General features: G+C 41.4%; 1 protein-coding gene across 1 annotated transcript; it reads left to right on the top strand.

The window, feature by feature from the left end:
• Nucleotides 1-255: 255 nt before the first annotated feature.
• Nucleotides 256-9,989, top strand: CCNJ (cyclin J). Its single transcript, XM_054034814.1, has 6 exons — nt 256-372; nt 978-1,116; nt 3,309-3,519; nt 5,219-5,518; nt 5,606-5,765; nt 6,918-9,989. Exons 2-6 carry the CDS (start codon nt 1,048-1,050, stop codon nt 7,327-7,329), a joined length of 1,152 nt encoding a protein of 383 aa, XP_053890789.1. The 5' UTR covers nt 256-372; nt 978-1,047; the 3' UTR covers nt 7,330-9,989.
• Nucleotides 9,990-16,832: the final 6,843 nt, after the last annotated feature.

The following is a 16,832-nucleotide window of genomic DNA, read 5'->3' as shown; positions in this document are numbered from 1 at the left end:
ATGGTTCTCCTCTTCCCACGCCCCCCCAAAATCTTTCAGTCTGGGCGGCTACGGCAGCCCAATGGGTCCAAAGGCTCCTTGCATGTGGCAGTAGAGTGGAGAGCTTGTGCGCCCGTGAATGCTGGGCCGTGATTGGAGCTCTTGGGCCAGACCACGATGTAAAACGAAAGTAGATTGGCAGAGGCCCAGCGGCATGTGCCTGCTCCCTGGCTTTGTATACACACTTGCCTGCTTAGCCCTTTAACAATGGGCGAGGGGAGCTGCTCAGCCCCATGGCAGAGCTGAGCTCCAGGGAAGCGCTGCGGTGAGATGCCCGGGGACATGCCTGTGGCTCTCCTGCCGCCGGGGCTGTGAGCGGGGCCGTTGCTCGGGGTAAGAGGAGGCTGCACTGGGAGTTGTGGGGAAGTTACTGGCGGAGCAGCAGCGGAGGTTGCATGCCAAGCCCTTTGTTGTGTCGGGAGCCAGGGAGGCTGCTGCTGCCGGGACCCCTGCTCCTCTGCGCCCCCCGCTGCACCAGCAAACCGCTCAGCGCCTCCTCTGCTGGGTTTTCTCTGGGCAGTGCCGGGGGATGAGGCTGCCCCGGAGCCGGGCACCCGCCCGGCGGAGTCTGTGCCCCTACAGCCGGCGCTGATAGAAAAAAGGGCCAGCTCCAGTGCGAGGCTGGCGCGGAGCCCAGCCGGGATCCCGGGGGGGAGACACGATGCTGCGCCTTAGCAAGAAGTGCCCCTGGGGTCTCTGCACTCAGCTCCCCCCGCCCCGAAACGTGCACGACTATCAGCTGTGGCGGGGGAGCGGGGCTGCTGGTGCCTCCCCGGGGGAAGGGCGAGAGAGCCGAGCGTGCGCTGGGGGCAGAGGAGTAACTGGCTGCTTTTAATTGGGTGCAAATGAAGAGGGACTAAGGGGGGGGAGGTGGGCGAGAATTAAACTGGGCTTCGCGGCTGGACTGAGCGGGCGCCGCTTCTTCCCCTTTTGCGCAGGCTTCGGCTGCTGCCTTTCGCCGTGTGCCGCTGTGACTCTCTGCCGCCTTGTCCTGTCCTGTCCCGTCCCATGGAGCTGGAGGGGCAGTGGTGGAAAGGACAGCTGGCTGCCGACATCCACCAAGCGCTTCGCTACAAGGTACCTTGACCAGGGCTCTTCGGTGACTTTGCGGCAGAGGGAGCCGGACCCCTTACTCGGCTGGCAGGGGACTGAGCAGGGCAGGAGGCTCAGCTCTTCCCTTCCTGAGTGGCAGGAGAGGAGGACGGTCTCAGACAGTCCCTAAAAGGGAGCGAGGGAGGCAGTGCCCGGACAGGTCAAAGGGCAGGGCGACTGACTGTTCCTTTTGTCTCAAGCCTTTATCGTTAGGCTCTCAGAGGATTTAGCCACGGGGGATCCTGTGTCTGGGCATTTTAAGTCCACGTGTACTGAAATCTTAAAACTAGCTTCTCCATCTGCATAACGTGCAAAGATCCTCCTATGGGGGTTGGGAGGACGGATTCATTCACTGGGTTTTTGCACGATGCTTTGGGCTCCTCAGGTGCAAGGGTTTGCATATGTTCCCAGTGTCATTAAAGTTAGATAAAGTAAATTGACACTTGAACTGCAGCACTTGCTTGCACTGCGTTTCAGCCCTCTCAGTACATAAAGGCATTGATTAACATGTGACAGTGAAGCTGGTTGGCTCCTTGCAGGCAAAGGGGGAGGAGGAGGAGTTGTTAAAAGGCTATTAGAGCGGAGGCCAGTGCTACAGGTCTTGGAAGAAAGTTCCCCACCTTGTTAAGAATGCTGGACCCTAATTTTCTGGTACCCGCCCTGGAGGCAGACTGCAAAATAAAAAGTGTGGTAACCTCTAGCACAATTACTATGTCAGTGCTAAATTTTGTCGTAAATGTATAACAGTCATTATTTCCAAATCTGCTATATAAAAGGAAAATAAACATGCTAGTTTAAAGTCAAGTTAATTGAAAACTGCATGGAAAAAGACTTGGCTCCAGCAGAACATGTGGTAACTGAACTGCTGAGATATGTAACATCACTAAGTATATACTGTCCTGATTATCTGTACTGAATCCTGAGTATTTACACAGATATTCCCCTATCTCTGCCCTTTGGTCTTGGTGCATTTGGCCCTTTTCTAGAAGTATTAATAAATCCAAGTTTAAACTATGTTTAAAAAAAAAAGAGCTACTATGTAGAAGAGTGCTCTATAAATGGGTGCAGTAACAATAATAAATGTTAGGGCAATCCTGTTTTGAAACCCCTCTTAGCTCTGAGCTGACTCATGTCAGTGTTTGTGGATATTGTTTCTTGATAATAAGGCTTACCTTATCCCCAAACAGTTGTAAATAGGTTACCAATGATTTAACCTAGTAAAAATGTGGCTAAGCAGTTTTGGTGATTGCATTAACTTCCTTGATGGTCAGATCACTTAAGCAATGCACATTACTGGGCCCATGTACAAGAAACAACAAGTACAATAGATTCTAATTGCAAAGGAAAGTAAATAACGTCTGACAACTTTAATAATCTTATGGTTTGAAACTATTTAAAGGGCTGGTTATTTTAAAGATAATCATATGATTTTAAAACTCTAGAATTTACCTTACACTCGTGATGTGCAGGAGATTAGACTAAAGGATCGTGATGGTCCCTTCTTGCCTGAATGTCTATGGATCTGTAAACTTTCCAGTTATCTCAACTCTACCTGGTGTCTCAAAATAGGCCCCCTGCTGGGAAATGTTATTACAATAAGCATTATGATCCCAAACCATATCAAATCTTGGAGTTCCAGAGTGTAGCTCTTTCTCTCTGTTCATTTGTGATAGTGGAGATCAGCTGTGTTGTTTTGGTTGCAGTTGCCTGGAATTCCGCCTTCCACAGTGAAGAACACTGTCCTAGCAGTTAAGGCTCTTGTCCTTGGAACAGTCCCTTCAGAGTCTGATTTTTTATTTTTTTTTATAGTCGGACCATGCCACAAGGGTTTTTCTTTGTCAGTCTGTCATTATGTTCAGTAAAACCATATTTGGCTTGTTTGTTTCTAAGTTTTGGGCCAAGTGAGCTTTATAAGAGCATTCTATTTTAAATAATTGTTCTGTAGAATCTAGATACTCCTTGTATAGGTGTCATAAGATAATAAATAGGCATCCTCAGCAAGAGAACAGTTCCACTATGTGAAAATAAACAGCAAAATCATGACGGTGCCTCCTAAAAACTGCTTTGAACATTCCTTTATGTATTAATCCAGTCAATTTTCTTATGTATTTTTGGCAAGTGTATTTGCATAAAAGTAATAGTGGTTGTAGTGCAACTAGATGCTGCTCTCTGTCTAGGAGCTGAAGCTTCCCTCCTACAAAGGCCAGTCTCCCCAGTTAAATCTGAGAAGATATTTTGCAGACCTGATTGCCATTGTGAGCAATCGTTTCAGACTCTGTCCTGCTGCGCGACATCTTGCTGTCTATCTACTGGACCTCTTCATGGACCGCTATGATATATCCATTCAGCAGCTACATGTGGTTGCTCTTTCCTGTTTACTTTTAGCAAGTAAGTATTATGCACTAATCTGACAAAGTGGGTATTCACCCACGAAAGCTCATGCTCCAATACGTCTGTTAGTCTATAAGGTGCCACAGGACTCTTTGTCGCTTTTTACAGATCCAGACTAACACGGCTACCCCATGATACTTGGCACTAACTTAACTGACTTAGGTTCTTGTACCAACTAAAGGATCATTCTGAGGTGATCAAGCAGATTTAGAAGGAAAATAATGTATAAAAGATTAGCACAGCTGAATTTGGTCCAATATGCGGGCCTCTCTCAAGACTTTCAAATTGTGTTGGTATTTGGTGAAGGTGGGGGGAAAGAACACTAAAAGCTACATCACAAATAAATTGACTAAAGCTTTTAAAATAAAATTTAAGAAGGAGTTACAAGAAAACGAGCCCTCTTTTTAAAGGCAATCACCTGCCACCTCCCAAGTTGCCAAATTATACACAGAAAAAGGAGAAAAGTCTCATCTGTTGTAGGTGCTGAAGACATTTTGAATGTCACTTTTGGATTTATATCCTCTTGTGAGAACTAAAATATGAACAAAATGGTTACAGTAAACAGGTACCTTCCACAATTGGAAGAACCAAGGGAATTAATTCGGTGGACTGAGTGCCACTGCTACTGAAGAGTCCTTATTTACTAAAAGAACATAACTCCTCCTTTCTTACACTCTTTCTACAGAAGGTGAAAAGTGGGGTGAAACTGGGGTAGCAAAACAGTGGCGAGTTCCATAGAAATGTGGCACTTGCATCCATTATTGCTGGGCTTTTACATGTATAACTTCATGTTAGACTAAAACATACACGTATGATAAGGCAAAGTCCAGGACGGGGTGGAGCTACTACTATTATTTATATTACTGCAGCACCTAGATGTTCTAGTGTGGAGCAGGATCCCATTGTGCTAGGTGCTGTACAAACACAGAACAAAAAGATGGTCCCTGTCTTCTGGGACTTACAATCTAAGTACTGACGAACTTAAAAGGAGGGACAATTGTGGAAGTCTACATAAATGACAATATGCAAATGACAATACAGATTACTGAAACTCACTTGATTTAGACCGAAGGGCTCAATTTCTGTTTAAGTCAGTTATTGAATTTAAATGTACCTGTAAACACTGAAATCATTAGAGCCTCTATACCAAGTTGATTCTTCCTACTGCACTTTGAACAGGGAAAGACTTTTTTTTTTTTTTTTTTTTTTTAAGCTAAAAACTAAAGGCGGACTCTTGCACTATTTTATTTATTTATTAAGGCTAGTCTCAATGGTACTTAAGCAGTTACCGGGATAGGTTTTAGGATAACTTAATGAATAACAAGAAGTCATTTATGAATTACCGTCAGGCTACACCATACCATCATCAGTATTCTCTCTCTCTGCAACTGGCTCTTGTTTGTGTGAGAGAAGCTATGAAGAGACAACAGGAAGTGTGACACTGCTGTAATATCCTATAGGTTGCATAGCAACTATCTGCTGAAGCTTAACCCTTGACAGTATGCCTCTCCTCTCCTCAGCAGAACCGTCCCATTGAGTTTTGCATGCAGGAGCCTATTTGACATGGCAAAATAATTGTATAGCAAGTGTTTACATTGAAAAGTACCCTAATGTTAAAGATAGCAGCAAATGCAGTTTGGTGTATGTTGTACTCATGTTTCTAATTATATTTTTCTTCCTCTTCCCCCACCCCAAGGTAAATTTGAAGAAAAGGAAGACAGTGTCCCTAAGCTCGAACAATTGAACAGCTTGGGTTGTATGACTAACATGAATCTGGTATTAACAAAACAGAACTTGCTACACATGGAGCTGTTGTTGCTAGAAACATTTCAGTGGAACTTGTGCCTCCCAACTGCTGCTCACTTCATTGAATATTACCTTTCAATTGCCGTCCATGAGACAGATCTCCACGATGGCTGGCCAATGGTTTCCTTAGAGAAGACGAAGTTATACATGGCAAAATATGCTGATTACTTTCTGGAAGTATCTCTGCAAGGTGTGTTGCATGGTTTAGTTAATGCAACCTTATTTCTTAAATAATATTTGTGTCTGACTCATCTAAACAATTTTTGTGTCTATCCAGATCATGCATTTTTAAATTATGCTCCTTCGTTAGTGGCTACTGCATGTGTGGCTTCTTCAAGGATTATCCTGCGTCTCTCTCCAACATGGCCAACTCGACTGCATCGTCTTACTGCATACTCCTGGGACTTCCTGGTTCCGTGTATTGAACGACTGTTAATGTAAGTTTATGCTGGCTTCTCATTTGTAAAGGCTTTGTCTCTGTAACAGCATGGTATATTTAAAGGACACTTACACTAAAAAACAATATTTACAAAAACAGTAGTTTATTTAGTAGTGAGTTTGTGCAGCATCTATGGCAAAAGTACCCAGGTACTATACAATATTTATTAAGCCAACCTAAAGTCAGTCCCTCTCTGCTTTTCAAAAAACCTCACCTGACCTAACTCCTTCATCCCTCCTCCTCCCAGCAAATAAAATACTCAGACAAAAGCACGACAGAAGAAAAAAGACATGCAGCATGATCTGAACATCACCAAACTTGGGCTGCGGTAGGCAGTCAAGTAGCAAGTTCAAAAGATTGGAGTATGGGGAAGCAAGGGGAGGACTTTCACCTGAGTGCCTTTGGGGTGCTGTAACAGATCTCCAATGACGTCCAAACTTTGGTTAGCACATAAAGAACAGAAAAATCTGAATCCAGACTTGAAGAGAAACTGTCTTCTCCATGCAGGTGGCACTCTAGCCCATAACTATCTCCCTTGATGGCCTTGCATACTGTACACAGTAATCACGAGGCATTACAGTATCAAACCTTGTGGCAGAATAAGGATACCAAGAATGCCATTGGGGTGGGAAAGAAAGTACTCAACACCTCTCTGGCAGGCCTAAGAGGAAGGGGAAGAGCGACTGCAGGGTCACTCCAACAAGGCACCACGAGCAAGTCAGTAGTCCCTCATGATCAGTAGTATCAATGACTCAGAGAAGTTGAGATGGTCACAATACAATCATTCATTGTTAGGAGCAGATTAGCCACCAAAAATGTCACTTTCAGATTCTCATACACTGTCACTGTAATGTTGTACTAGCAAATGTTACTGCTCTGACTTCTTTATATCCAAGCAGACTACTTTCGTTAACTCTTAAATTCAAATACTTCTATTAACATTGTAGCCTTTTTGAAAGTTCTTGGGCCTAACCTTTAAAATCATTTAAACTTCCTAGTGTACATCTTTAAAGAATATGAATTGCTTCTTAAATGGCCTTTTAAAAATAGTTTTTGATATTTAAAGGTTGTTGCAGTTTTACAGTTAGGATACACTTAAAACTATACATAAAGTTGACTAAAATGGTCTTATTTTCTCTTTGTATTATAGTGCTCATGATAATGACGTAAAAGAAGCAAACAAGCAAAAAGGACAACATGCCCAGCCTGCACAACAGAGCGCGTTTCCTACCCAGACTCCAACTCCACAGCAGGCTCATGTTCAACAACATGTATCACAGTATCTCCAGGCGCATCAAGCTCCATTACAGTATCACCATCAAACCTCACAACAGCAAAACTGTCAGCAGATGGTGTCAACTAGTCACACGTCCTCTTACCCACTGCAGACTTGCCCTGCTGGCTTACAATCCAGTGTTCAGGCTCGAGGTCACATACAGACTGGTGCTAGTATGTCACTAGCAGTTCCAATAGAAGTGAAGCCATGTATAAGTGTCTCGTACAACCGGAGTTACCAGATCAATGGACGGTATCCTTGTATTACTCCCTGCTTTGAGAGGTGATGAATACAAATTTAGATACCCTAATTTTTGTCAAACCTCAAATAAGTTTGAGGGCAACAATCTAAATAAAAGTAGCACTCTTTCCAGAAGGAAAACAGCTGGATTGGCATCCGATTAGCTCAAGTACAGATTCTGCAAAGAACGAGCATGTAGTATGTTTTCTAAAGGGAATGTGTGGATGGCAGTCATGTGCTAATACTTTTGACACTCCAGTGCACTGTGTGCTCTTAACAGCCACTTTTGAAATTCAGGTCAAAAGAAAAATGGCTGTGGACTGGCTAGAGACATATCTTTTAATGAAGGAGATATACAGTATTACTTTGAAGAGGTCATATTTATGCAATACTTCCATATAGTACTGAATAAGATTTACTTTCGGTAAATTGAAACTTAAGAATCCACTAAGCAATGATGGGCTTCCCCAGAAACACTGGGGCCATGTAGAGAGAAACTTTCACTGACTAAATCAGTAATGCAATCACTTGTCATTTTTTTTGCTCATGCTCTTATAATGTAAAATGTATGTCCAATTTAAGGCACTTGAGGTAACTGACTTTTTTTGGTTTGTTTGTTTTTAAATCTTGTGCCTCACAGGACAGATGTTACATATTTTCCTTTTGATTTAGATGTTTAGAATAACACTTTCTCACTAACTCAGGGAATTATCTATTCAGAATGACTCTGTGCTGCTTGTGTGTACACTTAACTGGGTGTAATCCAGGGTGGTATTTCTTTCAGGGCATCTACAGTGCAGAGTACCAAAGGGATTTGTAAGTGTATAAAGTAGAAGTGTAGTCCTAATTACTCCCTGCCACCCAACAATCTTGTTATCAAGTGATTACAGAGTAGTAGTAGTTTCTTAAGTTTAAGCTGAACTAATACTGTACCAGAACTCATGGTTGTGATTTTTTTTAAATATTTTATTAACACAACCAATACAAAATATCCTCCAGTTTTTCAGTCTATACATTCTCTACACAGAAAAGGCACCGTTAAATGCTTACAAAAAGTCAGTATTTCGTATGTCAGGCTTGGTGCAGGGTGGGAGGGAAATAAGTTCTCAGGTAATGCTGTGGCAGCTCCTTCTTCTGCTTCACAGAAGTCTCACATTGAAGAGCAAGATCGGCATTCTCACTGTTGGAACAAAAGTGTATTGCTAGGTCAGAGGCAGGATGCTCATTAGCTGTCTGAGCTTCAATATCACCCACAAATCAGATGGCCTGAGAGTAGGAAGTTTCATTCCTCCAGCCCCAGAGGATGAAGGTGGTGTTGAGGATAGTATATTAATGGAGAAGTTCCTTGTTTACAAAATCAGGCAGTTGACTCCCCCTGATCTGGTACGGGAGAGGGAATTGATGGAGAGAGCCCTACTGGTTTAAATGTATGTTTGTTTTTTGTTTAATTTCTAATGGCAGCACTTAAAAGCATGGTTAAATGGCAGACATGAGGCCAGACCTTCTATTACTATATGATCAGTGGAAGTTCACGCACACTGTATGTTGCAAAGAATATTAGGAGTGGGAAAGAAGGGGTGTTTGACATCAATATTAATATGGACGATTAACTTGGGAGAGGGAGCCATCTCAAAATATTCAGTAGTTGATGAAGATACTTCTGCTTGTTCTGATGGCTCTTCCTGGAGCTGAACCATATGTTGCAATAACCCATCCTTTATTACGGAGGAGAAGAAATCCTCTGTGTCTATAGTTATTTTAACACTCATCATGTTTCAAATTGTCCTTTTCTCATGGGGAGAGAGGTGGAGTGGAGGATTGGGAGAATGTGTAAGGGGAAATTAAGCCTCTCTACTTCATGCTAGAGAATAAACTTTCAGGTGAGCACAATATCAACTATTTTTACCTCCTCAAAGAGCCACTTTTCTTTTTCCCTCCATCACTCCCCCAAAATTATTTCTGTTTTGGTGGGATAGGGCAAGCAAGTTTCCTACCTCCTAAAATGCCTGAACTGTTTTTCATTTAAGTTTGGAGAGAAGGGGAATAGAACCAAAAGGGAAACTGTCTTCCATCTTCAGATTTCAGTTTACTGCAATGCTAGGTCCAAGTTTTCAGTGCTCTAACTACCTCGTTTATGTGAATGTACAGTGTTCTGATGGACCATGACTTGAAATAACAGCAGATGCCTGTAGCAATTTGTCTGTAAAATGCATATCTTGGCTAAATGTCATCTTTAATTGTGATGGAGCAGTATAGATTCTTTTGAAATATTAGTAAAGCTATCTCAAGTATTTTATATATAAAATTAGGTAATTAACACTGGAATTATAGGGGTGATTATTCAGTTAGTTAATACTGCAAAGTCTACATATAGTAGGGTATTTTGATTGTGTTTTAAGGCATTAGGCTTAACTTTAAAAGAATCCACTACATGCTTTTTTTGTTTTTTTATTTATTATTTAGTTTGTGTCTGACATTACAGTATCAATGAAAATAGAGAAAGCGTGCACTGTGAACAATTCCAATGTGTTATTGAAAAAGGGCTTTACCAGTGTCCATTAAATACACTACTTCAAGTTCTTACTGAGCAAACCAGAATGTGCATTTAATGGCATAATTAAAAATGATCATAAATGCAAAACATCCACAACAATGGAATCTGGATGAGTGCTATGCACTTGGATTTTTTTAAAAAATAAAACTAGTTTTGAGTAAATCATCTGCTGTCTGTGTCTGGTTTGTTTTGTTTTATTTAAATGCCTGAAATAACGGATGTGTAACTTCATTCCTACCACAGCTCTTGAACTTGAAGCTTCTCTCCACTGCTCTCCTGTGGCAGGAATCTATTTATAAAAACAAAACAGGAAGGAAATTGTGCAGGGAGGGTTTTTTAAAAAAAAAAAAATCCATAACATAAGCCAGAATATTGTACACTTCAACAATATTGTATCCAGTGTATAGCTACATCTGAGAAAGAAATACAAAAAGTGGTTCTGAAATAGCTTACCAGCTATAGTAGGATTTTTTTTTTTTAACGAGTTTTACTGGCAAGTCATTCTGCCTACAGTAGAACTGTATGGAAAAAGTCAGAATTGAATGGGAAGAGGAACAGCATAGATTTTGGTGAACAGAACCCTGAGAAATCCAGAATTTGGGATCCTTAACTGTAGTAAGTCTTTCTGCCTGAGCTTACCTGTGGGGCAGGCAGCACAAGAACAAGTGATGTTTGAAATTTCTTATTCTTTCTGTAACAGCAATTCTCTCATTCTCCCATCAAGAATGGGTACATATGTGGACCTATTTAAAATGAGACCCCATTAGTCACTGGGCTCCAAATATTAAGCCAATCTAGCAGAATCTGAGTGTCTCAGGTCATACAGTACAGGCCATGCTTCACTCCAGTGTTCTTTCCTGTTGATACCTATGTACAGCTGTAACTAACTTTACTCACATGAATATTCTGAGGCCAACAGGACTACTCAGCTGATTAAAGTTATGCTCAGGCATAAGTGCTTGCAAGAGAAGGCCTTTCATTGTATAAATACAAATGGCCTTTAGTATAATACAGTTTGGAAACCAATTACTGACAAACTATCACACTGGAAAGATTCTTGGCTTTTGATCACTGAATCATTCTATTCTTCAGTTGTGTAAATTTAAAAGGACTTGCGCTTCCAGCTACAATAAAATATAATCTTGCTGACAGAAACCCTTGAATAATTAACGTAACTAAAACAAATAGCGGCAGTCAGAGTCACGGCAACACCATATGGAATGCTACCTCTCTCCTGGCTCAAAGGATCACATGTGAGTGTCCACCTTCAATTCCTGCACTGTTGTACAATGTGGTGTTTATAATACACTGGAAGTTTGGCTTCATTTTTTTTTCATCACACATAAATTTTTTTGTGTCCATAAGTGAATATGCAATGATATATGTTTGCTTTGAAAAGGCAACGTCCACTTAATGAAGTCAGTTGCAAGGGAGTTGAAGGTAGATTCATGTAATATCTTTACTGATGTTTCCCTGCCAATTTTTTTTTTTTTTTTTTATATATACCATCACATTTTCCAGTTTTGTACAGGTGAAAGTAAAGAAGCTGAGTAAATGACTGACTAAGCACAATGCCATCAAATACACAAAGTAAACTATATAGAGCATTCTTTTCTCTACATTTCCAGTAAAAAGAACACGGCTGCTACTCTGAAACCTGTCATTTCCAGTAATAATCACATTGCTTGTAGTAAAGGTATGTAATGTTTGATAGCATACAACTAAGCAGACATTGTACCTTTTAAATGTAGTCTGACAATAAAGATGTTCTGAGTCAGGAACTGCAAAATTAAGGTCCCATGGCTTGGCAGATTTCCTCATGGGAGGGATGGTTTTGCCTAGACCCTTTAGAAAATACAGTCACTGAATGGGTGAAAATTCAGTGGTTGTCAATTGAAGGGTGACAGGTGCATCACTGCCAAGTGTACCCACAGAGAGCTAAAGGAAAATACCTGAGGTCTTCAAGAAGGGCAGATAGTCTAAAATGGTGGGACTGTCTGATTCTTCTGGGGACATTTGGTGATGTTGAACCCAAATAGAAAATCTCTTGAATTTAGCTAGGTAACGTTTTCTGGTACATTTCTTCCTCCTGTTGTTAAGGATGGTTTGAATAGCTACTGAACATGTCTGCTCTAGGTTCAGCTCCAAATACCAAGCTGTGAGGCAGAGGAAGTCCAGGTTGAAATGTCTGATCTTGCGTGTGTTCTGTGTCAAGAGGCATGGGAAGGTTGGATGCTGATAGGTGAAGCGGCTGACAGCTGGAGAAGGCTGGGGAACCAAAATTATCTGTGCCAGCTGGGAGCAATGAAGATGATCACTGCCCTGTCCTGCTGGATCTTCCTGAGAGGTCAAGGTAATTCTTGCTGATGGGTGGGGCAGTGGGAAGGAGGGGAAAGCATATTGTATGAATAAGAGAGCATCTCCTCTGGAGTCCTGAATTTGAGAAACCTCCCCCCCACCCCCACCCCCACCCCAGAGTAGTATATCTTGCATTTCCTGTTTTCTTGTGATGCAAACAGATCCCAGGAGGAAGATCCCTATTATCTGAATATGCTCTTCACCACAGAATCATGTAGTTCTCGTTAGTGGTCAAGGGAGAAAGGCCTGCTGAGGCTGGTGCTAGTGTGTTGTGTATTGCTGGGAGGTGTACTGCTGATAGGGTGATCTGGTGTCGAATACACTAGTTCCACAGATTGACTGCCTTTATGCAAAAAGAGGTAAATCATGTTACCCCTTGCTTGTTGATGTAGAACAATGTCGTCATGTTGTCTGATGTTACCTGGATGTGCTAGGAGTGTATGACCAGTAAGAATTGTTTGCAGGCTTCTAAGACAGCTCTCAGTTTCAGGAGTTTTATGTGCATCCTGGACTCCCGTGGAGTCCATGTTCCTTGTGCTGTATGCCCATTCAGATGGGTGCCACACCCTACTGGGAAGGCATATGTGATCAATGTCTTCTGGGGTGGAGACAGTGAGAAGGGGACTCCCATGCACTGGAGAGCATCCTTCACCCTGGGGGCGGGAGGAGGGGGCACGGGGGAAGCGTGACTAACTTGTCCATAGTGTGACTGCTTGGCAGGTGTATTAGCCAAAGCCAAGCTTGTAGACAGTGGCGCTGGAGTATTAAAGAAGCTGTCACAAGAACAGGACACCATGTCGACCAGGAAGATGAGACATGAATGAACCAACTTTTGTAAGCTCTTTCTGAACTGACTGATTGAATTGTTCATCAACTGGAATCTGTCTTGAGGGAGATAAGCTCTGGCCCTGATAGAGTCCAGTGTAGCTCCAATGAATTCCATGATCTGTGTTGGGACAAAAGTGGACTTCTGTGTTCATGTAGATTCCTACTTGTGACAGATATGTCAATTTCCTGCAATATCATTGAAAAACCTTACTGAATTAAGATTACGTATCTATGGAGTCAATTGTGTTAAATGCAAAGGTTATGTATAATTGTAGGGTTGGATGATCAAAGGACTATATTGAGTACTGCAACAGACAAAAATGATCTTTTGGGACAATATGTGTGAAGTAGAATTCCTGGGAAACATATGGGGGGAAGTGAATGCAAAGGCCTTCCGCAAATTATTCAGAAAACCCAACCTCTTGACCCTACACCCTAAGAGAACCATTGTCTGCTGATTACCTGTTTCCAAAGGCTAAAGTTCAAAGGGCCAAGATGTATAAAGAAACAGGCTGATGTGTGGTAAATGTGCTTGTTCTGCACTGAGGCTATTATGAACTTGTAACCACAGCAAAAACTCTTGCTGGAGTTTGAAGGATTGACTCCTAGCAGAGTCCCTGCTGGTGTTGGAGGGGTAATCTCTAGTAAGCTTATGAGCATGTGCATATGTTTTTATGTTTTCTCTCTAATGTTTTCACCTTGAGAATAAATGTGCTTGCTTAGAAAGAACTGTGTGGTGACTTAACTGTGGGCAATTTCATTATTCATAGCCTTCAAAGAGTAAGCAAAGTGCAGATGATGGCCTGATTAGGCAGTTTAACTTGCTTTGAATAACGCAGTGTAGGGTGTTAACTGAGCATCCTGTAAAAAGTCGGGTCAGGAGGGAGAGAGATGACTGCTGAGGAGCTCGAAGCCTATAAGCTGGTGTGCCCTTGCTGGGCCATAGAGAGGGAATACAGGTACAGTTGCCCTGAATTGTGACACTAGAAGACTGAGCAGAATTGCTCTTCCATCTTAGATTCTTTGAAGGGTCAGAGCTATAGATAGTGATACAGGGTCACTAGTGCTAGACAGTAGTGCTGTTACAGTTGGAGCTGTGCTGCAGAGTCCGGACTTGGGATGGACATTCTTTTTAAGTATTAAAATAATTACTTATCAATGTTAGGGGTAGTTTTATCCCTTTGGTTTACTGTTTTATTTACTTTGTAACCAAGCAGGGACATATCCTGACACAAGTGATTGTGGGAGAGGGAAAAGAGTAATCAATTTCTGTAACATACTAGGATTAAATGTGTTGAGTGGTACAGAGAAATCTAGCCAGATGTCCCTATTTACATTTTTCTATTTGTTTGATGAGATTAAAAGCAAACAAATTTAAAGAAAATACCTTTTCACATAATGTATTGTTAACCTCTGGAACTCAGTGCCACTGGGTACTTGTTAGTAGTAGTCAAATAAAAAAAAAAACAATTAGATGCCTACCTGAATAAAAACACTATTTGCTGTTATTTTAACTATAACTGAATTTCAAGGACTTGTGGGGATTTTACTTGATACTGTAAAGCATCCAGCTTTGACCCAGGATATCAAACTAGATGGATGATTGGTTTGCTCAGTAATCGCAGTTCTCCATAATTCCTACAAGGTGGAGACATGGGGTAGCTTGAGGAGGTGGCTTTACTCTTCTGTTATGAGGATAAACAGCACTTCAGTCTACAGTGCTGTCAAGCAGGCAACTCTCACAAGCATTACATGCCTTGTACTATTTTTAAATTACATGTTGTTTCCCCTCATATTTCACTGCTGTAAATTTACTGAAGTCAAATTTGAAGAATTAGTTTCAGGACAGTCTAAATCTTTGTACTAAAAGTCTGCTCTTAAAAAAACTGAAAATGGTTCTGCACGTCATTTAAATGAGTCACTTACCAACTGTGGTCTAGCTTCTAGTACAATAAATAGAATGATCTGACATTCTCCAGCTACTCCCACAGTACCGCCTTCAAACTGAACAAAATGCCTTTAAAACAGTTGTTCTATTCTACTCGAGTAGTCCCAAAACAAGGGCTGGGCAAAATTTTTCAACAAACTTTTTTCAGTGAAAAATGTAGGTTCATCAACACCAAAACGTTTTGCAAATTTATGTTGATTTTGCTTTTTTTAGAAAAAAACTAAAAGCTTCTGAAAAACAAACATTTTGTTTTGACACATTTTGAAATGAAATGTTTTTATTTTTTGTTTAGAAATGATTGTTGTGACGAGTTAGATCACAGAACCCCCCTTGGGAGCTGCCACCTGATGTGCCAAGACTACTTCTGCCCCTGCTCTCCCTGCCAGCTTGGGACCCCAGCACCCTGTCTTGCTGAGCCAGACACATCCGTCTGCTCCAACAAAGACGCAGGATCTGAATTACTTGCCCCAAAGCTGCAGACTTAACTGAAGGCAGCTTGCAGAAGTGTTCCTGTCTTTAACACTCAGATGCCCAACTCTCAATGGGGTCCAAACCCTGAATAAATCCGTTTTACCCTGTATAAAGTTTATACAGGGTAAACTCAAAAATTGTTCGCCCTCTATAACACTGATAGATATGCACAACTGTTTGCCCTTCCAAGTATTAATACATACTCTGGGTTAATTAATAAGTAAAAAGTGATTTTATTAAATACAGAAAGTAGGATTTAAGTGGTTTCAAGTAGTAACGGACAGAACAAAGTAAATTACCGAGTAAAATAAAATAAAATAAAATAAAACACAAATCTAAACCTAATACAGCTGAATACAGGTAAAATCTCACCCTTAGAGATGTTTCAATAAGTTTCTTTTCTCAGACTCAGAGGGGTAGCCGTGTTAGTCTGGATCTGTAAAAAGCGACAGAGTCCTGTGGCACCTTATAGACTAACAGACGTACTGGAGCATAAGCTTTCGTGGGTGAATACTCACTTCGTCAGATGCATGTAGTGGAAATTTCCAGAGGCAGGTATAAATATGCAGGTAAGAATCAGTCATATGCCTGCATATTTATACCTGCCTCTGGAAATTTCCACTACATGCATCTGACAAAGTGAGTATTCACCCACGAAAGCTTATGCTCCAATACATCTGTCAGTCTATAAGGTGCCACAGGACTCTTTGTTGCTTTTCTCAGACTGGATATCTTCCTAGTCTGGGCACAATCCTGTCCCCTGGTACAGCCCTTGTTCCAGCTTAGGTGGTAGCTAGGGGATTCCTCATGATGGCTCCCTGTTTGTTCTGTTCCACCCACTTATATATCTTTTGCATAAGGCAGGAATCCTTTGTCCCTCTGGGTTCCCACCTCTCCTCACTGGAAAAGCACCAGGTTAAAGATGGATTCCAGTTCAGGTGACATGATCACGTCACTGTAAGACCCCAAGCCTTCATTCCTCCCAGCCTGACTCACAGAAAGGCCTACCTGCAAACAGAGCCATCCACAGTCAATTGTCCTGGTTAATGGGAGCCATCAAGATTCCAAACCACCATTAGTTGCCCACACTTTGCATACTTACAATAGGCCCTCAGAGTTATATTTCATATTTCTAGTTTTAAATACAAGAGTGATACATTTATAGAAATAGAATGAACACACTCAGTAGATTATAAGCTTTGTAATGATACCTTACAAGAGACCTTTTGCATGAAGCATATTCCAGTTACATTATATTCACTCATTAGCATATTTTTATAAAATCATATAGACTGCAACGGCACAATTGTGTTTCAAAATTTCCTTTAATTTTATGTTTCTTTAAATTTTTGAAATTGAAATTAAACATTTTATTTTGGCTTGAATGAAA

Source organism: Malaclemys terrapin, chromosome 7 (assembly GCF_027887155.1).
Source record: "Malaclemys terrapin pileata isolate rMalTer1 chromosome 7, rMalTer1.hap1, whole genome shotgun sequence".
Classification (NCBI taxonomy): Eukaryota; Metazoa; Chordata; order Testudines; family Emydidae; genus Malaclemys; species Malaclemys terrapin.
The sequence above is the reverse complement of the archived record's forward strand: the minus strand, read 5'-3'. Positions and strand labels throughout refer to the sequence as shown.